A 25,160-nucleotide genomic window follows, 5' to 3' on the forward strand; every position below is an offset into this window, starting at 1 on the left:
AAGCTTGGAAATGGATGGAGAAAAAGAGGTCAGACGAGTGGGCTGAAAGCAGTGAATCTGAAATTAAATGCTTCATACATTATGAATATATTTGGATTATACTATATAGAGGAGCATTTACTTCAGGTAAAGCGCTTTTACATAGCTGCTGTCACTTGTGAAGCCGTCTCTTCACTGAAAAATACCAATTTCTTGGATCTGAATTTCAAATTCTTATTACCTGAAAATGGATCTGACCCACTGAGCTGATAAGGTCACATCAATCAAGAGAAGCATATAATATATAAACATTAATTCACTTTCTATAATCCCTTAGTATACTTTTGTCATGTGGAAGTTTTCTGACCACACAGAATCGTCTTTCATTCCTGGAGACGGGAAATAGAGGTAAAGTGAGTAGGAAAATGATGCAAAGTAAATGGCCCAGCCAGGCTATCAGGTCCCCCCACACGTCAAAAATACCTGTGAGCGATGCTATGTAATACTATGCAACGTTTACCAGTGAAGGAAAATTCCTCCACTTATCCTACATATGCTCAACTCCATTGTGCAACAAGCCGTTTTCTGCCACTTAATTTCATCCCATCACCGTCTCCCCATTTAGCATAACGACTCTAGAAATTGTACTAAAAATTATCATCATCTCTTCACCTCTGCTGCATATATCTTGAAACAGGAAGTAAGTATCTGTATAATGTAAGCCTATAAGGTTTCGCCAATTTACCATAATGACTTCAGTGATGATGATAAAGATTATGCCGAGTCCTCATCCAGATAGAGCTGGTGGCAAATCATCCAAGACCTGTTTGGATCCTTCAGCCATCACAGCACTCTAGAGGACAATCGAGACAAAGCAGAGGAGAGATGAAGGGAGGAGTGGAAGATGACATAGATGGCGAATTGGTGCTCGAGGAGTAGGAAGACGGAAATTGGGAAATTTAGGTGGCATGAGGGCGATAAAGGGGGGAGGGAGATGAACTAGTGAAAATTGAGAGAGTGAATGCATGTGGATATGAAGGGACAAGAAAGAAGTGCAAGGAGAGGACTGAAAGGAGGGATGATATAGAGATAGAGAATGAATAGGTAGACAGTGACCTAGACAGAACTGAAGAAAAGGATTAGCCATATGTTGCTAAAACATATATTTTATTTACTATATTGTTTATTTCTTACAGTTTCACTCTTGCTCTAGCAAGGCCTTAAATGCATACATATATGAGACCAATGATTCTGAGTGCTATGCTCTGAAAGGGTTACAAGCACTTGGAAGGGAAGAACTCCCTTTTAACAGGAAGAAGCATTACCAGCCATGTTTCCAGTTTCTGATTAGTTTCATTTTTAGTGGTTGGTTATTTTTGCTGTTTGCCCTCCATTCAGATTTAAGAACCAAACTCGCTGACAAAATCTGCTCCTTTACAACATAAGCCGTCCACTTGAAGGCTGATGCTTGCCCCATGCATTCAAATGTGAAGCCAAGGAGTCCTTAACAAGTATCTTTTGGAAGTGAGATTCACCGCTATGAAAACCCAAGCGTGTCGCTGCATCAAAGTCAAAGGACACGTTGTTTGTGAGACTCCAGCGACTTTGATAAGACACTGAGAAAGCACAGAGATTCAGAACAGGTTAATCAAAAATCACCCGCCCATTTAAGGTTTATGAGCGCTTGTTCACTGCCTCTCTCTCTCTCTCTTCATTAGTCAGCCATCCAGTGTGAATCAGCGAGGTGGACTGGGGGTGTGTGGGGAGATTATGTTTAAACAGAGGATAACATTGAAGCTCACCCCAGATGCCTCACTTTGTGTGCGTGTGTGAGTGCAGGCACATGTTACTCTTCTCTCAATTTAGAGAGGCCTCTCTAACACCTGTTTACCCTCTCAAATCACGGTTAACATTGTATCTGTAGGCAGCAGTGCTCTCTGAGTCTGTATGTGTTTGTATCAGTGTCACAGTTCTTTAAGGACCTCCTGCCAACCACTCATTGGTCAGGGAGTTGCCAAGGTTACCGAGCAGGGTGGCCCAGCTGTGCTCAGGGTGACAGATCTCTGTGTTTATGATTCCTCTCCCCCTGTGTTTGAGAGAGGTCGACTTTTCATGAACAAAGCTCTCGGGTCCCAAGGTTGCCTACAGCTATGTGACTTGTATCTCTTACACTGCACCCACTAACACAATATTCTCCCTGCGCTTCCTCTTGTCACTCCTTCAATTTTGTTTCTTTCTTCCTCGTGTGCTCTTGGTTCCTCTTTTTGCTGATGTTGTTGCGCTTCTGTAGTCCGGAGTGACACTTGCGGTATTTTTGTGCCTGAGCCAGTGCTCTGACACGGTGCACTTACAAGAGGGGCTGAGGCAAGACCCGTTTCATTAGATTTTTAAAAATTGATGCCATATTTATGTGTTTGTCATGTATTTTATTGGATTTGAATGAAATCTCTGCTGAGCCATATAAGCCCGTGATATATATCTGTCACTATGCCATGGTGCAATATCCTCTGTAATAATCCAAGCTATGCTATGACCAGAAAATGCCTTTTTTGGCTGCTGGGCTCTCTCATTTTCTATTTTCTAGTAGTGCAAATCACCCCGACAGGAAAAAGAGAAAGCTCTTTTCCTGCAGAGCCTGATAGCTCATTAGAATTCAACACAACAAGCCCAAACAGCAAACATATTTTCCTGCTGTTACAATTCTGTGCCTATGTGATGACAGTGTTTCTGTGTTGTGACTGAGATTTGGGGAAAGCAGATGAAAAGAGGACTAAAGACGAAGGAAATGGGGGTAAATTTACTCTCCATATTAAAGAGGGAAGATTGTAAGGATTGAAAGAGACATTTGAAATAAGGGAATTATAGATGCTAAACAAAAATGGAGAGAGGGAGAGATGGAAGTTCATCCTTGCTCGCTGTGGTGATTGATTAAAAACTGGCATGTTTGCTGGAGATGTGACAAATCGGCATAGAGTGAAGGGAACAGAGGGAGAGAAAGTATTGAAGTAAGGAGAGGAGATAAGGGTTCGGTATGGTTAAAAAAAACTCAAAGAAGAGAAGAAGAAATATTTATGTTATCTATTTCTATCTATTTATGTTTTCTTCTCTCTGTTCTTATATTTAAGAACGATGCCGAAATTGCCTTCGTATCGGTTTCTCCTTCTTCTGCCGCCCAAGCGTCAATCCATCTGACAGCCGCACAACAGTCTTCTTCTGGATTTAGTTTTTTCTTCCTCTGTTTGCCTCCCTCGCTCACCGAGTCAGTGTGTGTTTTTCCTCTCGTTCCCTTTCATCCCGCGCTATACCTCTTGTGTCTAATAATAATTACAGCACCTCACAAAGAAATCAATGAAAGTCAGCAAATGAATGCAGCAATTTATAGACCTGCTTTATTGCTGGATATAAATTGCATTAATGCAGCACTTGCGAGCACACATCTGTGTTTGTGAACTCGTGTTTACATTTTAGTGTAGGTGTGTGTGTGTGCGCACAGTATACTGCTGTATGCAGGTCTGTTGTCATAAAGGTATATCTGCATGTTCATGCAAAGCTCTATATCTGTGACACGGCTTTACAATTTGTAACCAAGAAACTTTTTTTTTGCATTAAAAAGAAAGAAAGAAAAAATAAAAACAAGTTTGGCCAAGAGATTTAAGGTTACGTCCTGTAGAAATACGTTAGAGAAAATAGGAGAAACTGCTCAGAAGGTTTAAAAAAAATCCCTTGTTGGTCCATATTACTTTTCCCCCTCTCATTTTAACGGTCTTCCCCAGAAGAGTATGTGAGCTTGTCCAGGCAAGCATGTAATCCCGGCAATGCAACGTGCACTTGTTCATGATTCACTGTCCTCAACATATGCAGGACACATCCTCAATATTTGGCAGAAGGGTGCAAAAAAAGTGCAAAGATTTCTCCCTGTGTGATGTTATCGACCCTGCTGCTTCCCCTTTCAGTCCCTTGATTACCCAACAATCACCTGTAGGCCCCCACACAGTGGATATTTCCTTATCACTTCCTAGTTTTGGAACTGAGATCTACACTTTGATTTTGTTCTTTAACACCTCGATTCCTTTTCTTTAGTTTTCTTTTTTGGTTTGTAGATATCCTGCTGTGTTTGGGATCATTGTCCTGTTGCCTGACCAAATTTCTGCCAAACTTTAGCTGTCAGACAGATGGCTTCATATTTGCCTCTGAATACTTTGGTATACAGAGGAGTCTGTGGTCGACTCAGAGTCTTCAAGGTACCCAGACCACTGTGCTTGACAGCTGGTAGGAGGTGTTTGTGCTGATATGCGGTGTTTGGTTTTTGCCAAACATCTTCACTTTGGCCTCGTCTATCCAAAGGACATCGTTCCAGAAGTCTTCTGGTTTGATCAGCTGCAGCTTTGCAAACCTAAGCCGTGCTGCCATGTTGTTTTTAGAGAGAGGAAGCTTTCTCCTGACAAACCTTCAAAAACAAGCCATACTTATTCAGCCTTTTTCTAACTATACTGTCTTGAACTTTAACATTTAACATGCTAATGGAGGTCTGTGGAGTCTCTAATGTAGGTTTTTGTTCACTGATACATGCACAGTCTCGCCTTGGGGAGAATTTGCTGGGATCACACCATTGTGGTTTTGTGTTGACGCATAGCTGAGTGCTCTACACCAACGGCTGCTTTTATAGTTACTGGTCATCAATTAATTAGAAGAATAGCCTAATACCAGGCCAAACACAGGTTAAACTCTGGTTCTGGTTCAAAGAAATTCTGTTTGGTGATCTTCTATGAAATGCACTCTCATGTACCCGTAACCATGCTTAACACTGCCGTAACAATATCCAATCCATTGCATGTTCCCCTCTCCCCTGCAACAAGATGGCAAACTTTGATAAACTCACATTCCAGCTGGTCTTAAGTTACTGTTTAAGCTCTTTGAGCTGTGCTGTTTTTAAAGACACTAACAAAAAGGAAACATGTCACAGTTTGCTTCTCATGTGTTTGGTAGAGACAAGCGCAGAAACAAATCATCTCCCCAACATGTTTCACATTCTTTACTTGTGGTGTTTAGTAAATATTTCTTATTTTTTCCCCTTTTACTTTAAAGTTTTAAAGATATTATCTTGCAAACACAGAGGCTTTGCTATTATGCTTTTGATTTTCTTGTTTGTTTATTTTTTAGGTATATAAAGGATCTGGGTCTTTAAATATGTGAAGTTAAAAGTAGTCTTTAGCTAAACTGCTTTAAAAAATATGGTTGTGCTGCTTATGTTTTTGTTTTAGCCCAAATTAACAAGAATATACCTACTTATGTATCTTTAGATGCCAAATGCATTACTTGTAGTTGTAACTAGTTGTAAGCTGTATTTGTGTACTTGTAAGTTGTAACTAATACTTAACCAAACTTCAACAATAAGTCTCTCCAAAGTCTGCAAGCAGAGTTATGTTTGGAGGATAACCAGCAACAAGCATTTAATTTAAAGAATATGATGTCCTCTTAGCGCTCTAAGGTTAAGATTTAGTGTTTAGTAAGTATGAAAAAAGTCAGTATGTTGCTGTCTACGTTAACTGAGCTGAGTGGTGTATGAAGGTTTGTAGTGGTTTGTATCAAACTTTATTCATCAGCAAGCACAAACAGCTATGTATCGGTCAGTCTCCATGGGCATTGCTTTAATCAAGCTGAGCTTTCTCGCTTGTAAAACTATTTAGGAGTAATTTCATTTACATAGTTGGTGGTTAATTGGGTAACATAAAAGCTGTGTAGGTAGAGGAGATGAAACCTGTAGTCAGTGTAAGATGTTAGAATAAGAATACTGAATATTGAAGTAAAAACTGCTTTGATTATTTTTTGGCAAGTAGCATAAGGCATATTTGAGAGTTTAAGCAAAAACACGTGTTTTAATCTATCCTATAGTAGTGTAATCTAAAAAAGCATGTTATCTTAGCCTTTGTGGGCAGTTACTGTTGAGAACTGTGTATTCTTCTTCCTGAAAAGCATCCACTTTACTCAAAACATAGAAGTTTGCAGCCTTAATGATTTCTCCTACACCTTTAATGAGCCAGCCCACATTCTCTCATCCATAGACTAACAAGAGATAACCATGCAGAAAAAATAATACCAAAGTTATCTACTTATTGCAGAGAAATTGATTTAAAAAAAACTTCTAGCAATTAGATGATACACATAAAAGAATTTTGATTTTACAATACAGACAACACCATAATTTAAAAGGGCAATCTCAATTCCAAATAGTAATTAAAATGATAAAACATTCCAACAACCTTTTTTTTTTTTGAGGCAATAGGATTACTTTTTTTTTTTATTGAATTCCTTTTTATCTATTACTGAAGTCCAAGATGAAAAAGATAGCACATAATTATTGTATTTATAGGCCCTGCTGGAGATTAAAATGCACACAGTCTGGCTGAGAGAAATATGAAAGGGAGCACAACAGCAATTAGGCCAATAGAAGCACAAAGAGCAAAGTTGTGAAAGTTAGACAATAGTATTATTCAAAGAGCCAAATGCTCCTGCTGAAAGAAAGAAAAATAACCGTTTTTAAACACATTTTTCATCTGCCTGCTCTCCGTCATGTCTAGCCAACTCTGCAACCTGAAGCAGACTGTTAGATTACATCTTAATTTCCCAGATAAAAAGAGGCTGAAACTGAAAAAGCAGAGAATGGATCACTCAGTCCCCTGTGTTTTGAATGAAAGTGGAAAGGGCAAGTTTAATCTCCGGACTGTAGATTAATTAGGAGGACAAAGTAAGAGGTGGGGGGAATTTAAGAGAGAAAAAAAAAAAAGCATTTTATTAATGATTTCGTGGTGGGATATCTGGTTACAATTGACCCTCATCTCTTATCGTCGCCTCACGTTCAACCCGTTCTATTTTTCATTCTCTCCTCCCTCCCTCTTCTCTGGTATTTCTTAGCCTTTTATTTATTTCTCCGTTGTCTTCTTATGTCTACACCACTCTCACTGTGAATAGAAGGCTTCTCTTTCTGTCTTTTCTTTCACCTGCATGTCCTGCTCTTTTCCTTCATCTCCTCTTTTTTTTCTCCTCCTGGTTCTCGCTCAATGGTGTTTGTCTTCATTTTTTCACTCCTTTCTGTTTGATGTCTCCTTCTGTGTTTGCATCATCTATCCCCTTTTCTATCCCTTCCATTCATTCTCTTCACTTCACCTATACTCTTGGGCTTCTCTTCATTATCAAGGTGTTTTCACATCCACACTCCTTTCTCTCTCTCTCTGTGCCTCTCGCTCTTTTCTCCCCTGTTCTCCTCCATACTTCTTTTTCCACTGTCCTCTCATTTTCATGCGACTCACTGGGCAGCCACACTCAGCGTCTTTATCTCTGTCTGTGGGAGAGGAGGCAGCCCAGTGCCAGCAACTAATGGACTTTTGGAGAACACAGACAGCCATGCATCACAGTCCGGAGAACTACATAGGGAGAAAGAGAAGGAGGATTTGGAGTGAAGCCAACGGGAGAGTGATTTGGGACAGAGAAGGAAACAGACGAATGAGGGAAAGAGTGATAGCGAAGAAAAAAATTAAAGTTAGAGGATCCTCTCAAGCAATACATGGAAAGGAAATAGGGGAGAAAAATATTTTGCTTGTGGGAGCTATAATCAATAAAAATTCTTTACAGATTTAACACTGCACATCTTTCCTTAATTTACCAATGCAACTTTGTCAGCCAGCTTCATCATAGTCATGCAAACAGAAAAAATGCCTATAAACGTTTTTTTTTAAAAAGTGATGTGGTTTAAAAGCTTGCAAAAAAATAATAATGGAGCCCTTTTTCCAAATGGTGGCAAGAAGAGTTAGAAAGTGACTAAAGAGTTGTTCAGTTTGAAGATTATTCAACTATAGGATTACTTGGACAACAAAGTTTTTAGAAATAGCCTCTTTTCACACTTTTTGTAGTAAAAATATAAATTCAAGATGTGTGTGGATAATTTCTTTCTTTTTGCCTGTTATCATCTGAGATATTAGAATTTTAACTTGACAGAATTGTGGAAAAGCTGATCATCACGATCAATAGACTAGCTATTTAATTTCCATATACCCTTGACCAGCTATTGTAGCATGCCACGAAGGAGGAAAAATGAGTTGCTGTAAATATGTATAAATTTCGGGGTTAATGTTGAACATTGCCACAAGCCCAAGGCTTTTTAGATGCAAGAGGGAGATTGGTTCTCAGCGCTACACTTCTGTCCTGTGAAGCCTCCCTCTGTGGCATTAAACCACTTCCAAAGAACCTTGAAGGCAGGTTGTGAAAGTATGCAAAGGATTTATGGTGCCATACAGTATCAGATTGGTAAAAAAAAAAAACAAAACAGAAATCTACTAAGAAAAGAGTGTGTTGCATTCTAACATAATTGTGTAATGCAATCTTAAATAAATAAAGAAAATCTGTCTGTGGATGTTAAATGTAATAGCTTCTTTGCCGAATGAGGGAGTTTAGCTAAAGTCCTGCTCACTTTATTACATCTGCAAAGCTTTGCTGTAAGTCAGCCAGACTTAAGCTCCCAGTAACAAAAACTCTGGCCACCCAAAGAGAACAAAATCCACAAGTAGAAAATGGGTTTTTTGTATTTGAAATGTGCCTCCAGATACACAAAAGCAGAATGAACACTGTGAGTTGTAGCTTACATCTTAGCAGGTAGAATAATCTCTGATGTCTAGGTCACACCTATAGGTGAGAAGAATCCAAAGGATGCATGAGTCTGGAGGTGCACACAAACAAATTTCTTAGCCAGTAATGCATTGCAGAGTTATGACCTCTAGTTGGAATGGAGAACAGAGTTCCAATGACACACACCTACACATCCAGCGACTTGCAGAGTAGTTACAGCAGAGTTCATTTCCACACTGCACTTTCTTCCTTCATGGGCGGTTTGTGGTCAGGTGGACATTGAAATGTATCTGTAATAACCAAGTGCAGACTTTCAATGGCAAACTCATTCCCAGTCTACAGCGGACTGCAATCAAACTGCGGGCAGAAACAGCTAATTTGCACTGAAGATCTTATCATTCACCTCAAGTCTGAGTCGAACTCCTGGCAGGTTTTTGTGAACCTTAGCCATAACTTAATGGGTAGCCTAGTGTCTGATCTTTTCTTTCCATCTGACAGGTGCTTGTGTTGACTGAATGAGTAAAGGTACATTAATGATTTTCACTCTGTCTCACATGTTTACACAAGGAAGAGTAATGGCCTTTCAGTGATCAATGCTAGCATCACTTTGGGTCAGATAGGCCATAAATGCTGCATAAATAGCAGTCAAGTGGTATTATAATGGCAGATGTTTTCAAATGAAGTTGTGGCTAAAGGGACTGTGTGATCTACAAGATTTGTTTTAGCAAACACCAGCTGTTCATTAATTTTGCGCGAGTGCGACTGCGGAACCACTCAAATTAACCGGAGTGTTGTGAAATACTGGCACAGCTTGTCAGTCACTCTGCTAACTGATGGTGATGTTCAGCTCCCTGACAGATCCTACGTGTCAGGCTTATTGACATTCATTTACTCATATGCTACAGTAGTATTTTCAGGTACTATACAGGTAAGAATTTTTTTGTGAAATTCAAATTATTCTGAAATGAATAGAAACTATTGAGGAAAAAAAAGTTACTTCTTTTAATTACCCTCGGGAGTCGATGGAGCTACAGTGACTGATGGTGTGAGAGCACTCATGCACCTAAATCTGTTGCTGGAAGAGCATCTGAGTGTATCAGTCATCATTTTCTCTCCTCGCCTTCATAACTATTTCTTTCCCACGGTTCCAATTAAAACTCCTCCAAATCAGGCTGTATTGCTTCCACATTAACATTTGCAAGACTTTTTTTCTTCTCCCCCATACAAGTAGTAAGATAACTTGAAGTTTTAATAGAAATTCCATCTGAAATAGACATGGAATCTGTCTGCAATATGGGCCAGTGTTTTCCCTTGCAATTACTCCTTGGTGTTATGGAGGGCTTTTGACACTACTGCAACCATTTGGCACCAGAACTTACCACTGAGACCAATATTAATGAAGTAAATAGAGGAGGCCTGGCACGTTGAACTCTGCAGCCTGCATTTAATCAGTATTTTATACTCTTGGGCAACTAACATGTTAAACTGACAGGGGACATTCAGGATCATTGTTGAAACTGAGCCTGCATACTTACAACCAAAGTAGCGCTACAGTGGTATGGTGTGCTTTCGACCTTCTTTGGGCTGTGATCTCTACAGTTCTTCCTTCCAAATTTATGCCAGAGGTGGATGGCTCTATTCACATGTCCTGATTCTTCACTTGTTTTCTTTTTGATGCGTGTCTGTGATTGCAAAATGTGTAACGTGACCACAGTGCAGAAATGTGCCACCTGCCAGATGAGGGCACACGCAGTGTCTGGTCTCACTGGTGTTGACAGGGTGAGGAGCTCAGTAATCTGTGATGACCTTGAAGTCAGCCACTGATCCTTCGCACTGAGAGGCACAAGGTGGGAGACACAGTTCATACATTTAGTGTTATCTGCTGAGCATGACCGAGTATATGGCGATCAAGGGGTTGACCGGCAAGACCTGCTCATTTATAGGTTGATGGGCAGATGGACAGACAGACGTTCTGTAATGAATGCTCTGTCTGACAGGACTGATAGCATCATGTCCCTTTTTGTTGGTACGGCAATATTGCTCATGGAAGCCAATGGATTGTGACACTCAGTAATGAGAAGGTGGAATACTCGTAAGCTGTTTTGAAGTAGTGTGTTTTACTACCCTGACCTGCAGCATAAGGAAAACTGGAAAATCAGTGAGAAAATAAAAGGCCTGGATCCAGAGTCGCATTTATATAGTCACAAATGAACTGACTCAGAGGTGAGGGGCACTATAAGAAACTCTCTGCACCATTTTCATTTCTGTTAGTCAACCTGAAAGCTGTCAAATGGGCTCGCAGGATGCAAGCAAATAAGGTTCTCTGTGCATGTCTGTGTAGAGACAGCGAGTACTTTCATGGTCTTGTGTTTTATGTTTTGAGTGTCACTTTTTATAGTAATTATTTCAGCATTGTCCAGGTATTAATGGCAACCCTATTGATATGCTTATGACTGTTAGCGGAATCCATAAAGCAAAATCTGCATACTGAATAGGTTCCTATTCTATGCTGCTGTCTCATCTGCAAGTCACAGCATGCTTTGTATATTTTTTTTTCACATTTAACTTGCTCTCACGTCTGTCTCAGTCTGTCACCGTCTGTGTTTGTCATGGACAGATTTTGCCTCTCTTGCCTTTTGTCTGTGTCAGTGTGTGTGTGCATCTTATAGCTTCTTCTCTGTTCTGCCACCCCGCAGTGCAAATGTTGATGTTGATGATTTTTTGATCAAAAAAAAACAAAGACTGCTTGAAGGAGACTCGGAGTGCTCATTCTCTGCCAAACCCAATACTCAGTTTCAAATTAAAGAAAGTGATCTGGATATGCATAAAGTTTAACGGGTCCTTCTTTTTCTCTCGCGTCTCCTTTCTAGCAAGTTTTTGCAACTTCAACTTTTTTTTTTTCAAGCATGGCTATAGAAAAAGAAAGAAAACATAGCTCTTCCTTTGACTCTCCTTTATTTTTGAAACTTTATCTGAGATTCATCAGTCTGTGTCTGTGTTTGTTTCGCTGACTTTTTTGAGGACAGTGTCGAGGTTGTTGACCACCTTTGTTTTCTTTTTTAGGCAGAGAACATTTCACAGACATCTCCGAGAGTTTCTATTTGTTTGACTCTCTGCCTTTACTTTCAGAAACTTCTGCAGGTACCTGAGACATAATCCTGGCTAGTTTATTCAAACAGTACACCAGTTCTTCACACATTCACTGATTCAGTTCATTTCATCTTCATTGTCAGGGCAAAGTTAGCCGGGCCAAGCTACAATCAGCATGACCAGCAATCGCCCTGGTCACTGCGTTCTACTTTTAAATTTGATGCCAAGCATCAGAAATTTAAAAGGAACGGCAAAAAAGGGTTTAATGACACGTGACCCAGCTGTGCATAAAGCTCAGCTGTTTCTGGATGTAGATGAATATATCTATATTTTCATTACATGTAATGTAGTTGCACTCTCTCAGACATCATTTCTTGTTTCTATTCTTAATAGAAATGTAAAGCATAGTCTAGAGCAAGGGGCCCTAATATAACTATAATTTCTCTCCTTTGATTCTACTCCTGTGATAAGTCAGGGTTTTTTTCATTGTCAGCATTAATAATGTCTTGGTATGTTTTCATTTGGTGCACTGCAAAAATCTTTACAATTAAAGAGTACTTTAAGGTATTTGTGTAGACTATAGCAAGTATAATTCTTTAAATTAGTTACTGCTGCGTGTCGTCTTTGTTGCGGGCTGTTTAAGTTCCAATGTTGTGTGCTGCGTTGCCCAGCAACGCTGCATGCATCTAACAGTAACCCAGGAAGTAAATGAACCTCTCTTGATATTTGTCACAAATTCACATCGTCTGGGTCTCCTAGAAAGCCGGAAAAAAATTGCAAAAGACAACACACACAAAAAAAAAGATTCATACTTTGTAAAGCCATGCAAATATAACATAAGACTTCATTATGAAAAATACTGTTGAGCAAAGGGAAGATGAAAAGGAAACAGAGAGAAATAATTTTTTCTGCCAGATCCTATTAAGGCTGGCATCTTAGTTTTGGCTCACTGATCCGTCTCGGATGATCCGTCTTTCCAACATCTGTCTCCAATTACTTCTCTCTTCTAGTATCACATCTCTCATCGGCTTAACGGGGTCTGAGCAAAGATTTTCATAGAGCGTGGCAATAGGCGATTAATTTCTCTCTTTTCTTTGACTCCCTCTTCCTGGAGAAACAAAGACGACTAATGACAGCTGATGGTAATGAAACAACAGAGAAACAAAGGGAGGAGAGGGAGTGAAGAAGTTGTCATATTGCGTCTCTAAGGATGTAGGCGGCTGTTGCCACTAGAGCGAGCAGTCGGACGAAACAACTCAGGAGGAATTGGCGCAACCTGCATGCCAGGCTTTAGCATCTCAAACCTGGCCATCAGTATGTTGTTGGAAAAGGTAGATAATTATTCATTCACTAGGTAAGAATATAGATATTTTATATATTTTCATCTTCAGTCCAGTCCTTGTAACTGACCATTTTCAAAGGGATATTTTTTGCTTCTCTGTTAAGTCCCTTAACACCGACCTATAAAAAAGCTACCTCTGGGAGCTAGTGTTGTGTCTACACATAACAGGCAACTTAGCAAAGAGCCAATTTTAAATAATGTCTTTAGGCACTTTGTTACTGGCAACCTGTTGAAAAAGAACTAATTTTCTCCTAATTTGTTTGTTGAATCTATGAAAAATCCCAAAGATAACATAGTTTGACAGGCATAAAATTGTATTTTTGCACCCAGAGAGCTATTAGGAGAACATTTGGTATATCTCGGCATTGTGTGCTGTATGTGTTTTAAAAAACTTAAAGAAACTGGACAAGTGGAAGATCAAAAGAGAAGTGACAGGTCTCAGCAGATGAAAGGTACCTGAAAGTCTGGTTCTTAAAAACATCAGGGGAAAAAATCCAGCGAAGACCTGACACAGGACCTGTCAGATGCACGTGGCCCCTCAGCTGATCCATCTGCTGTTCACCGAAGACTCATAGAAATGGTTAGTCTAATGGAGTGAGTAAAACGCAAAATATTGTTCAAATCATCTTTAGTTTATAGAGGAGGTCAAGGGAGAGGTACAACAGTGAGTGTCTACAGCCATCCGTAAAACACGGTAGAGGCTCTGTCTTGGATTTGGGGCTGCTTTTCAGCCAGTGCTGTTGTGAAAATTGATGGAACTATAAATGCAGCTTTTGATCCGACATGCAGTACCATCTGGAAAGCATCTTATTGGCAACGGCTTGATTATTTAGCCTGACAATCATCCCAAACACACAAACTACTTACCTAAATACAGTGGAACTCAAGCCTCATCCATATTGAAGCAGTGTGGGATCATCTTGACAGAGATCATAACAAAAGTGTGACCAACATCCAAAGAAGACCTTTGTTCTTAAAGAAGCCTGGCAAACTATTCCTGAAGACTACTTAAAGAATTTATAGGAAAGCTTCCCTAAGAGACCCTAAACTGGTCGCACCAAATATTGACTTTCAAGCTTGTTTGAACTGTGCAACTTATGTTTTTGCCTTATAAACTGTATTTCTGGATATGTTTACACATGCTTCAATAAATGATTGCACCTTTTTCCCATTTCTTAGCATACTATACAAAAGCTGTGATCTTAAAGCTTTAAAAAAATGCAGCCAAAAAGAAACTGTAGAATTATCCCAACACATCACCTCGTACGTTTCAAGGGAACCTGTCCTGAAATAACCTTCCTCATGTGTATTTATGCAGGAAGATGCATAGACGGGGAGTCGTTGTCTCTCTTTTTGGTGCCCTGATTGATTCGCCTGCACCTAATCTTATCTTTATTCGGATCTTCATATATCTACAAGAAGCCAGCTAGTGCAAACTGGGGCGAAAATTTGGCTGGGGAGCAGCCTCTCATTGTAATGCTCTCTGAGCCTAAACAAAGGCAGCAAAGAGCATGTGGGATGCAAGTAAAACAAGACAGAGAGAGACAGAACTAGCTGTGAGGATGTGGTTTGAGTGTTATGCCGCAGTCAGACCAAAATCCGCTTGGTGAATTTTACTCACGTGGTGTGGACAAAAGCAGGACGGTAAGGTTGCAAGCATAACCTGTACTGCTCACAAGCTGATAGCAGCAGTCATCAGAGCTGTGATACAAAATGTATTTTATCAGACAATGTTATTACCCTCTGTCATTGTCCTTACACTGCAGACACACCAAATTCTCTCCTATCTACTGCATGTATTATTTCACCATTCACTACACAGAATCCTCCAGTTGTATTTTGTGAATTAAAAATCAGTTCTACCTGTTCTCTCTCAAACTGGCAGAAAGGTGGAAAGCTTTGTAACTTCAGCCCTTAAAGATCAATCTGGTTGGACTGAGTAAAAGCATAAAGTCGGTTACCAGACGTGAATGTTTCTAAATGCTACAGACGTGAAACATACGCCTATGGACTGATTGTGTGACGTTTGTGAGAGCGACAGAGACTACCCATAAAGTTTAGAAATTGGCAGAAGCGTTAGATCTCTGGCCTGAGATGTACTGCAAGTAAATTTAAGTTTATCTCTGGGCTGTTGGCTTTTTTCTGTCAGAGTCTGTCTTCCATCAGTCGCTCTCACATTTCTCAAAATCAAACAAATCAGCGTCAAAAGAGAGTGATGCAAGAAGACATGCAGAAGTACGCCGTGAGTGTAGGCTGTTGGGAGACAGTTCTGAGCTGGTAGCAGTTATGAGTAAAGATGAGAGACTTCACTGTAAAATACAAAGCTTAATGATGTAATTTCTGAGCTAGGTAATCTTTTTAATGTTCACTCATTTCTATGAAGCGAAATCAAATTATGATGGGGTCACCGAACAGGCAGGCTGCTCTGCCTTTTTCCCAACAGAAAAACGACACCATAATCTGTCTGTTTAAATGTGTAAATGATAAATGCTCATTCACTCTTTGTAATGTATGTTTGCACTGATTGCCGATCACGCTTCAACTGAGTCGTCCTCGGTCAGAAGGAATGGTACTCCACAGTGATGTAGTTCAAATAACTTTACTAAAGAGGTGGCAGATGACATCAACAGGATGTACAGCGTTGGTAGGGAGGCATTACAGTATTCACATGCAGGTAACGGGGGTGTGAGTGTGTATATGGGTATGTGTGTGTGTGTGGTCATCTGTAAACAGAAAGAACAAACATTTGTATTAACCACTATGGATAGCAGTGTACCCCTTATACAGTACTGTGGGTTTCCAGCGTAATGTTATACAATCTGCCATAACCTCATGGCCACTAGATGGCACCCTAAGACCATAAATGAATTTCTGGCTTGTATATACATTGGCAAACCAGACCTCTGCAGATTGCAACGATTCAGAGAATAAACATAGTAAATAGTTACATCCACCTACAACCACAATGCTTGACAGTAAGTCGTATATGGAATGAAATATGGGCTGAACACAAGGCTGCCTGTAGTAGGCCAAACAAAACGCATCTTAGCGATAGCAATGGGACTAGCCTCTTAGCGATAGCAACGAGACTAGCCTCTTAGCGATAGCAACGGGACTAGCCTCTTAGCGATAGCAAATTACACAGATAAAGTCAACAAGCCTCACTCTCATCTTACAATACTCACATGGTAAGCACGCACGCAGTATTAACTCACACCGAATGCACGTTAATACGTTACTCCTCCGACACACCTCTCATCTGTGCAGCGCTGCGCTGAACACGTTCCCAACCGGAAGTACAGATACCGAGGTGCATCATGGGTAACGTAGTATAAAACAGCTACAGTGAACAAGCGGACTTTTAACAGCCGCCCCTGTATTTGTAGGCAAATACACTCCCGCTAGAGTCCTTCTATTTTGGAACAGTGTCATTTGAGTCCTCAGGAACTTTGGGAAGTTCCACCAACTTAGTTACCGGGCGAACATAGGTACTGTCTTTAACCTTGACCTCGGCAGCTCGAACAACGCCATCAGTCCCTGGGAAAACTTTGGCAATGGTACCCACAGGCCAAAGGCCTCTAGGCAAGTTACAGTCCACAATCATAACAGCTTGTCCCACAGCCATGTTGTCAGTGGACCTCCTCCATTTCTGTCGGAGTTGCAGTCCTGGGAGGTAGTTCTGTATGAACCGCTTCCAGAAGTGGTCGCTGATGACCTGACTGTGCCTCCATCTTCTGTTAGAAAGAGTGCCTGAGGGGCCGTAAGCTGCCTGGGGTAGTGCCGAATCATGCCGCCCCATCAAGAGAAGATTTGGTGTGATGGGATCTGGGTCAGCTATGTCAGCCGATGCATAGCCAAGCGGCTTTGAGTTCAAAATGCCCTCAACCTCTATGAGAGCAGTGAGTAGGACTTCTTCCACCACAACTTGGTCCTTCAGGACCACTTGCAGAGCTGACTTCACTGCTCTGATTTCCCTTTCCCATGCTCCTCCGAAATGAGGAGAGTGTGGGGGATTGAAGCAGAAGTTGATAGTCTGCTTGGCCAGTTGCTGCTTGAGGTCCGGCTCCATGTTTTCAAACGCCGTTTGGAGTTCTCTGTGCCCACCTCTGAAATTGGTCCCTCGATCAGACCACATCTCGTATGGCTTTCCTCGGCGTGCAATAAATCTGCGTAATGACATAAGGAAGGAATCGGTGTCAAGACTAGGGAGGAGATCAAGGTGCACGCATCTGGTTGTAAGACACTTGTAGATGATTCCCCAGCGTTTCTCTCTTCTACGACCTATCTTTATCGTGTATGGCCCAAAACAGTCTACGCCCGTTGACCAGAACGGCGGCTTATAGAGTCTCAGCCGCGATGAAGGTAAGTCAGCCATTTTGGGTGTAGAAGGTGAGGCGCGCCATCTCCTACAGTCCACACACTGGTGCTGATGCTTCTTAATGGCTTGACATCCTCTGAGAATCCAATAGGTGCGCCGTATTTCCGCAAACAGCCTCTCTGCACCTGGATGAAGGAGCTGTGTTAGATTTGTATTGTTGATTGTCATTTATGCTTAGAAATATTTACTTATATATGCTTAGAGTTTTGTAATTAGTTGTAGATTGGTAGAGGTTTTGATCCTTGATAGTCTGCAAACTTTGTGTGTATTAGACAGCACTTTGGGAGCATGAGAGGTCATACCGTGTCTTATTGTTTTATGGTAGGATTAACGTAGCTACATCTGTTCTAGTCTAAGTGCTCTTTGTTTAGATGAACTGCAGGACTTCCTCACCGTGTTATCTAGGATGAACCATCTAGGGTGAGGGGGAGGCTACCCTCTTCCTGACCAAGGATGTTTAACCCTTTGATCAGAAACACACACACACACACACAGGCAAGGTACTCTTTGTTTGTATGTAGACGTCGTATGTTAATGAACCTATGCATATTCATGTAACCTCAATAAAAGGACAGTGCTACGGGAGGACGGACGAGAGCTACTGGGGTCAAGCGAAGGAACGGCGTTTGTCTGGTTCTCTCCCGTGCACGAGTACCATGAAGAAGTTTGCCTACTTGCGTCTTGCTTGCAGTGTAATTATATTGTCTTCAACATTCCAGCAGATGGGTTCAAGCTACAAACCTATCAAGCTGGTCATCATAAGTTTTTATGATGAGCTTGGTCAGGGGATGTTCAGCTGCTAATACAATGGGATGAATACTGTCTGGATCTAAGTCGGCAGCTCGACGGAGGCGGCCTCCGACTCTGATGAGACCGGTGAGACTGTCATATTCAGGGGACAGCACGCTAAGACGGCTGTCTGAGCGGACTGGGTGCCCGATCTGGAGGGCTCGGGCCTCCTCTGAGAAGCTGTCAGTCTGTGCCGAGCGAAGCAGCATGGTTTTGGTTTCTAGTTGCTCCGCTGCTGTAATAGAAGCGTCAGCCGCCCCGTGTTGGGTCTGGTAGGTAGCAGCAATCAGCTCATCTAGCGTGGCATACTGTGTTGGATCCGGTAAAGTCGGGGATGCAGAAACGTGCCCACAGAATGCAGTCTTCCTGAGCTCTGCCTCACTGCATGCCGGGAACTCTGTTGGCAACTTAGGCCAAGTGTCAGCAGTTTGTGACAGAAAGGGTGGACCATGTGACCAACGATTGCGGACAGTTAGGTCAGCGAGATGTTTCCCTCTGGTGATGTCATCAGCAGGATTGAGGTCAGAGGTCACATACCGCCACTGTTCAGGAGATGTCAGCTCCTGTATTTCACAGATTCTAGTCCCCACAAATACCTTATAGCGACAGGAACTAGACTGGATCCACTGCAGCACCGTTGTAGAGTCTGTCCACAGGTAGATCGATTTCAGGAGGATGGTGAGCTCTGTCTGGAGTAATTTGGCCAATTGGGCCCCTGTGAGCGCTGCGCAAAGCTCCAGCCGGGGTATTGACACCTGTTTACGTGGGGCCACTCTGGAGCGAGCCATCAGGAATGATGTGGCGATGGGCAGTTGTTGATCGATTACTCGGAGATAAGCCACAGCCCCATACGCCTTTTCTGATGCGTCACAGAATATGTGAGCCTCGTATGTCACATTGCTGGAGTTGTGAGAAGGAGTGTAGCAGCGGGGAATGGTGACATGCTGAAGGTGTGACAGTTCACCTTCCCACTCAAGCCAGGACTGAAGTAGATTCCCTTCTATGGGCTCATCCCATCCTCTCTGTGTGCTCCACAGGGCCTGTACAATCAGCTTGGCCCTTGTAGTGTAGGGACAAATATAACCTAGGGGGTCATACTGGGTAGCTAGTACCTTGTACACGTTGCGCAGCGTGACCGTGGAGTAGGTTATAGGGCGGTGCTTATATCCCAGGACATCTGTCGGGCAGTGCCAGCTGAGTCCTAATGTTGACTCTTGTGGGTCGAGACTTTTGAAGTTCAGCCAAAGCTCGCAGCTCTCTGATCTAGCTGAAGCGGGCAGGTGAGCAACTACTTCGGGCACGTTGCTCGCCCACTGACGTATCTCGAATCCTCCTTGAATGAGTAAACCTCTCATTCGGTCGATGAGCTGCTTTGCCTCTTCTGGGTTGGATAGGGACTGTAAACAGTTATCCACATAGAAGGCTGTGTGGACAGAGTCACAGATGTCCTTGTGGGTGTCTTCGTGCTCCCTTGCATGTCTCTGTAGGGCGTAAATAGCACAACAGGGGCTACATGTCGTTCCGAAGGGCAAAACTCTCCACTCATATACGTCTGGGGGCCGGTCAGTTTCACAATCCCTCCACAGAAACCGTAGTAGAGGACAGTCCTCTGGGAGCAGCCGAATCTGGTGAAACATGGCTTTGATATCTCCACTCACGGCTAAAGGGTGTTGGCGGAAGCGGAGTAATACCCCCAGCAGAGTGGGCCCCAAGGGAGGTCCTGGTAAGAGGTAGTGGTTCAGGACGGCCCCCTGAAACTCAAACGAACAGTTGAAGACCACCCTAGCCTTATCATTGTGATGTACCATGTGGTGGGGTACATACCATGACTCGGAAGAGCTATGTGTCTCATCTGGGCTCAGCTTAACAACATAACCAGAATCTACTAACCTGTGGATCTCCTGGCTGTATGTGAGGGTCAGATCAGGATTCTTGGCCAGCTTACGTTCGGTGGATCTGAGGAGGCCTTTTACTGCTTCAGGAGAGACACACATCCGTGGAAAGTCCCTTCTTCTCAGCAGCGGAGTGGCGTATCTCTCGACACCGTCTACTGGGACTCTGATAGTCTTTGTCTCCAACATAGCTACCGCCTCTCTGTCCTCCTTTGACCGTGTGACCTCCTTCTCTGTCCTGTAGGGGGGAGCATCTAGTTGCCACAAACGCTTCACATCTTGATGCACGGCCTCTGCAGGAGAAAGGCACATGTTCAGGCACTGCAGGTCCCCCTCAGATGTAGGCATACTACTGGCCGGCCCCTGGATGGCCCATCCGAGCTTGGTGCAGATAGCTACTGGCCCTTTGGACGACCCCCGAAGGACGGGGCGGACAGGGGTGATGAGATGAGCGTTATCTGAGCCAATCAGCACCAAAGGTTGGATCTGGTTAAATCCCTCAATCTGGACTTTCTGTAAGTGAAGATACTTCTTCTTTAGCTGTTCAACTGGACATGACTGAGTAGCTAGGCTCAGTTGTTGGGCTGTGAAAGCATGTGTTACTTTGTACCTCACTTTGGGCTTAGCCCTTGGTGACACCTGAAATGAGACAAAGCCTCCCTTCATCTGGATTACATCTCGACGGATAGTTCTCAGTGAGAGTGTTGCTTCCTCCTGTTCCAAACCTAGAGATTTAACTGCCGCTGGAAGCACAACAGTCTTCTCTGAGCCGTCATCGAGCACAGCAAATGTATTCAGTGATTTGCCCCCATAATGTAGTTGGATTGGTACTACCTTAAGCATAACACGACCTGAGTGACTTGAATAGTCTAGGTAGACCATACTAGTACTCACAGTTAGTATGTTAGGGTCCCGCTTCTTGGCCTCAACCAGGTCATGGAGCACCAACAAATGCTGGTCACCACAGGTGCTGCACGGCTTCTTCAGAGTACACTGCTCTGGAGAATGTTTACGGCCACAGCGCCAGCATTTGGCCTTCTCGGTAATCCAGGTAGCCATAGCTTTGAGGTCTAGCCTTTTGAATCCATCACAGCCATTCAGATAATGCTCTGTCCCTTCGCAGTATGGACAATAAGGTTTGAACTTCTGTTTCTTCTTAGGTTGGATTGTCGGATCTGGAGCTGTAGATTCTCCCTCCTGGTTTAGCTTGGCTTGGGCTGGATTTGGGCCGTAGTAGATGGAAGCAGATCTGTTGTGTGGCTTGAGCCCTGCTGAGGCTTTGAGTAGGTTCTTCTCTGGACGTGGCTTGTCCGGGGGCATTTGAGAGGCTTGTCTGGATAGCTGAAGGACTTGGGATTTCCGTTCGAGCCATTCTGAGAAGTCGTACATATTGTATGTTCGGCTGCTGCCACTGCGGATGATCCCTCGGGTAATACAGTACTCGATGAAGTTGTCCCTGTAGTTCAGAGGGAGCTTAGTAAGCAGTCTGTCCACATGTGAACCACAATGAAGCTCACTGGCTGCTACTTCATCCATGGTACTGAGGAGCCCGACCAGGCTGGACACCGACAGGGAGAGGTCCTCAATAGCTTGAGAGTCTCCGGCTCTAATAGGGGGGCCGTTTAATATGGTGCTAAGCTCACTTTGGACTAACTGCCTTGGCTGTCCATACCTCTGCTCTAGCGCCCTCATTGCACTAGTGTAGGGAGTGCGGTCGTGAATGTAGCGCTTGGCTACCTGTAAGGCGCTGGGATGCTCGAGATGATCTAGTAGGACCTGATACTTGTACTCTTCTCCCAGATGTGAATGTGGCCCTAAGGTGCTGTCCAGCCCTTTCTTTAATAAGGCGAAGTCACTCTCTCTCCCCGACCGGAAGATCACCAGCTTAGGCTTTGGGATGCCATATGAAGACGCCACCATCATCTCCATCAGGTTTGGTAGAGGCGTTCCTGCTGGGTAAGTTGTGGCAACCTGCGGATTATGGTGTTCAGCAGAGGAAGATGATGAATAGTGACTGCCTGAGGGATAAGGAACATAGTACTTGCCAGCTGGATCAGGCACAGCTTCAGGATGCAGTATGGTGGGCACAGGGCGATGAGCTTCTGTCCACTGTGATGGCTGGGTCACAGGCGCTGGTGGACGTGAAGGTTGCTGCAAGTACACAGGATTAGCTGGATGTCTGACTTGGAAGACAGGAGCAGCGGGATGTGACATCTGCTGCAGACTCATTGGGTCCACAGCCTGTGATAGCTGGTGCACTGAAAGATGAGCATGTTGTAGTGGCTGATCAGCTGGGGATGCAGAATGTAATAGCTGCACCTGGCCTGGCCTGTTTATCAGGAGCTGATGTTCCGATCGCTGATATGAGAAGGGTTCAGCAGTGCATCGCCCAGGTCTCCTGAGTGGCGTCGATGCAGCTACATAAGTGGCAGGGTGCAGCACTGGCTGAATGTGAAGGCTCGCTTTACGGGGAGGTGATGGAGCAGATATTTCTGCTGGCGTTGGCATGTTTGCAGGTGTTGTGGTGCCCTGCTCTGAGGGACTTACTAGCACAGTTAGTGGCTCTGTGGTATCATGTAACACCTCATTGCTAGGTTGTAGTGGTGCAACTTCTGTTGTGGAGGAAATACGTTGGGGTTGTTCTAACGCTCCTGTTTCTGGGGGAAGAGGACTGCCAGGTTTAGAAGCTTGCTCCAAACGCTCCACCCGCTTCAGTAATGTCCCACGAGTTTCCTCCATAGACACTTGCAGTTGAGTCATGTGTTGGAGGACACTGCTCCAAACTGATTCCATCTTCTGCCATCTCTCATCCTCTTCATAGTCGGAGCTGCTTGAACTACTTGGAGCGCTAGATGGCTCAGTTAGGTTGTGCTCATAGTCCACCAGATGTCCTGGAAGTTTCTTCTCCCGCGTTGGACGGGGGCTACTCGATGTACCTCTATCCTGAGGGTTTGCCATCTCATTAACTCAGCCAAGGCGAATCCGGCTCGAAGGACCACTTGTAATGTATGTTTGCACTGATTGCCGATCACGCTTCAACTGAGTCGTCCTCGGTCAGAAGGAATGGTACTCCACAGTGATGTAGTTCAAATAACTTTACTAAAGAGGTGGCAGATGACATCAACAGGATGTACAGCGTTGGTAGGGAGGCATTACAGTATTCACATGCAGGTAACGGGGGTGTGAGTGTGTATATGGGTATGTGTGTGTGTGTGGTCATCTGTAAACAGAAAGAACAAACATTTGTATTAACCACTATGGATAGCAGTGTACCCCTTATACAGTACTGTGGGTTTCCAGCGTAATGTTATACAATCTGCCATAACCTCATGGCCACTAGATGGCACCCTAAGACCATAAATGAATTTCTGGCTTGTATATACATTGGCAAACCAGACCTCTGCAGATTGCAACGATTCAGAGAATAAACATAGTAAATAGTTACATCCACCTACAACCACAATGCTTGACAGTAAGTCGTATATGGAATGAAATATGGGCTGAACACAAGGCTGCCTGTAGTAGGCCAAACAAAACGCATCTTAGCGATAGCAATGGGACTAGCCTCTTAGCGATAGCAACGAGACTAGCCTCTTAGCGATAGCAACGGGACTAGCCTCTTAGCGATAGCAAATTACACAGATAAAGTCAACAAGCCTCACTCTCATCTTACAATACTCACATGGTAAGCACGCACGCAGTATTAACTCACACCGAATGCACGTTAATACGTTACTCCTCCGACACACCTCTCATCTGTGCAGCGCTGCGCTGAACACGTTCCCAACCGGAAGTACAGATACCGAGGTGCATCATGGGCAACGTAGTATAAAACAGCTACAGTGAACAAGCGGACTTTTAACACTCTTCTTGTCTATAAAAAGCAAACGCCATCAGTAATTTAAAGTAGATTGACCTTCCCCTCTAGGTCATGCACTTCTAGATCACTTCCAGCACTGCTGCTCTTTTTAGATCACACAGTAGAAATGTTGTTTTGATCACTTACACATGGACATTTCATCATGGACATCAATCTTTTCAGTAAAGGAACATCAGTTGCCAATTTAAACTAATCCAGGTTCAGATGATGAGAACTAAGGCCAGATGGACTCACAGACAAAACGGGAGTCGTGTCCAAGCTCAAAATCAAAATAGGAGACAAGGCGGTCGCTGTGCCATAGCAAAGGTGGTCCACCAGGTACTGCTGGTCAGTGGTACAGAAGCTAAACCTAACCAGGTAGCTGTCATTAGAGGTACATTTAAAAATTCAAGTTGGGGTTTTTCTTTGTTGTTTTATTGTTGTTTATTTGCTTGTTTGTCTTTTTAATGTATGACTAAAGATCAGTTTCTGTTGAAAGCTGATTAATTCACTGGGAGAATAAACAAAAGAAAAATGTGAGGATAAGCTGTAACAAATCCACGTGGATAGCACAAAACTCAATACTGAAATAATATATGAATAAAAATTAGGAAGAATGTCCTTTATTACAGCCATGACCTTTTCTCTTAAGTTTCTACTGTTTTGCTGCAACTTTGTCAGTGTACTCTCACTTTAAAGAACAAAGCACACAGCCTCCCATGTGTAAAACATTTCACATACATTGCTTTAAGGCTAAATGGTAATCATTTAAGAAACTAATTTCACACTGGGGGATGATTTGTTATGTGCCACTGTAAAAAAGTGTTTATAATCTAAGATGTAATTTATGGATGAGGGAAAAGATTTTTGATATACTTTAGTTTAAACTTTGAGCGAGATGAAGAATCTGGTATTCCTTTGCATGCTGGGTGCCCTTCAAGGGATCTTTCTCAGAGAGGGGGGGAGAGAGAGAGAGGAGAAAAATCAGAGAGAGAAAAAGCGAGTGGACCCTGGAGTAGTTTGGGCATTTTGAAGTTGCAGCATGCCTAGACTCTTAAGCCAAACTGTTTGAACCATGGATGAGATAGAAAGACCTCTTGAAAACTGCAGAGACACACGCACATGGGGCTAGTACTGTAATATAATTGCAATGTAGCGTCTAGAGAGAGTTTTATAAGTCAGAATGTATGTGCAGTCACCCCAAGGAGTATG

General features: G+C 43.0%; 3 protein-coding genes across 5 annotated transcripts in view; 1 reads left to right on the forward strand and 2 right to left on the reverse strand.

The window, feature by feature from the left end:
* grid2 (glutamate receptor, ionotropic, delta 2) overlaps positions 1–25,160 on the forward strand; it is a 539,815-nt gene that overhangs the window by 473,543 nt on the left and 41,112 nt on the right. The window lies entirely within an intron of this gene.
* On the reverse strand, positions 15,537–17,431 carry LOC308404647 (uncharacterized protein). Of its 3 annotated transcripts, none has more exons than XM_080894801.1 (2): positions 16,283–17,431; positions 15,537–15,753 (listed from the first exon to the last, which is right to left on the reverse strand). In XM_080894801.1, the coding sequence occupies exon 1, from the start codon at positions 17,403–17,405 to the stop codon at positions 16,443–16,445; it is 963 nt and encodes a 320-aa protein (XP_080750927.1). In that variant the 5' UTR covers positions 17,406–17,431; the 3' UTR covers positions 15,537–15,753; positions 16,283–16,442. The 3 variants fall into 3 exon arrangements, with proteins under 3 accessions (XP_080750927.1, XP_080750926.1, XP_080750925.1); XM_080894800.1 differs by having other exon boundaries at positions 16,248–17,431; XM_080894799.1 differs by having other exon boundaries at positions 16,216–17,431.
* Positions 18,137–23,880, reverse strand: LOC308403901 (uncharacterized protein; the record flags this gene model as incomplete). Its single annotated transcript, XM_080893697.1, has 2 exons — positions 23,839–23,880; positions 18,137–23,309 (listed from the first exon to the last, which is right to left on the reverse strand). The coding sequence occupies exon 2, from the start codon at positions 23,045–23,047 to the stop codon at positions 18,137–18,139; it is 4,911 nt and encodes a 1,636-aa protein (XP_080749823.1). The 5' UTR covers positions 23,048–23,309; positions 23,839–23,880.

Source organism: Rhamphochromis sp. 'chilingali' (assembly GCF_963969265.1).
Source record: "Rhamphochromis sp. 'chilingali' genome assembly, chromosome: 10".
In the NCBI taxonomy this organism is placed as follows: Eukaryota; Metazoa; Chordata; class Actinopteri; order Cichliformes; family Cichlidae; genus Rhamphochromis; species Rhamphochromis sp. 'chilingali'.

Coding starts and splice junctions, on each gene's coding strand:
- LOC308404647 (XM_080894801.1), bottom strand. CDS start 17,405: ATGGCTGACTTACCTTCATCGCGGCTGAGACTCTATAAGCCGCCGTTC.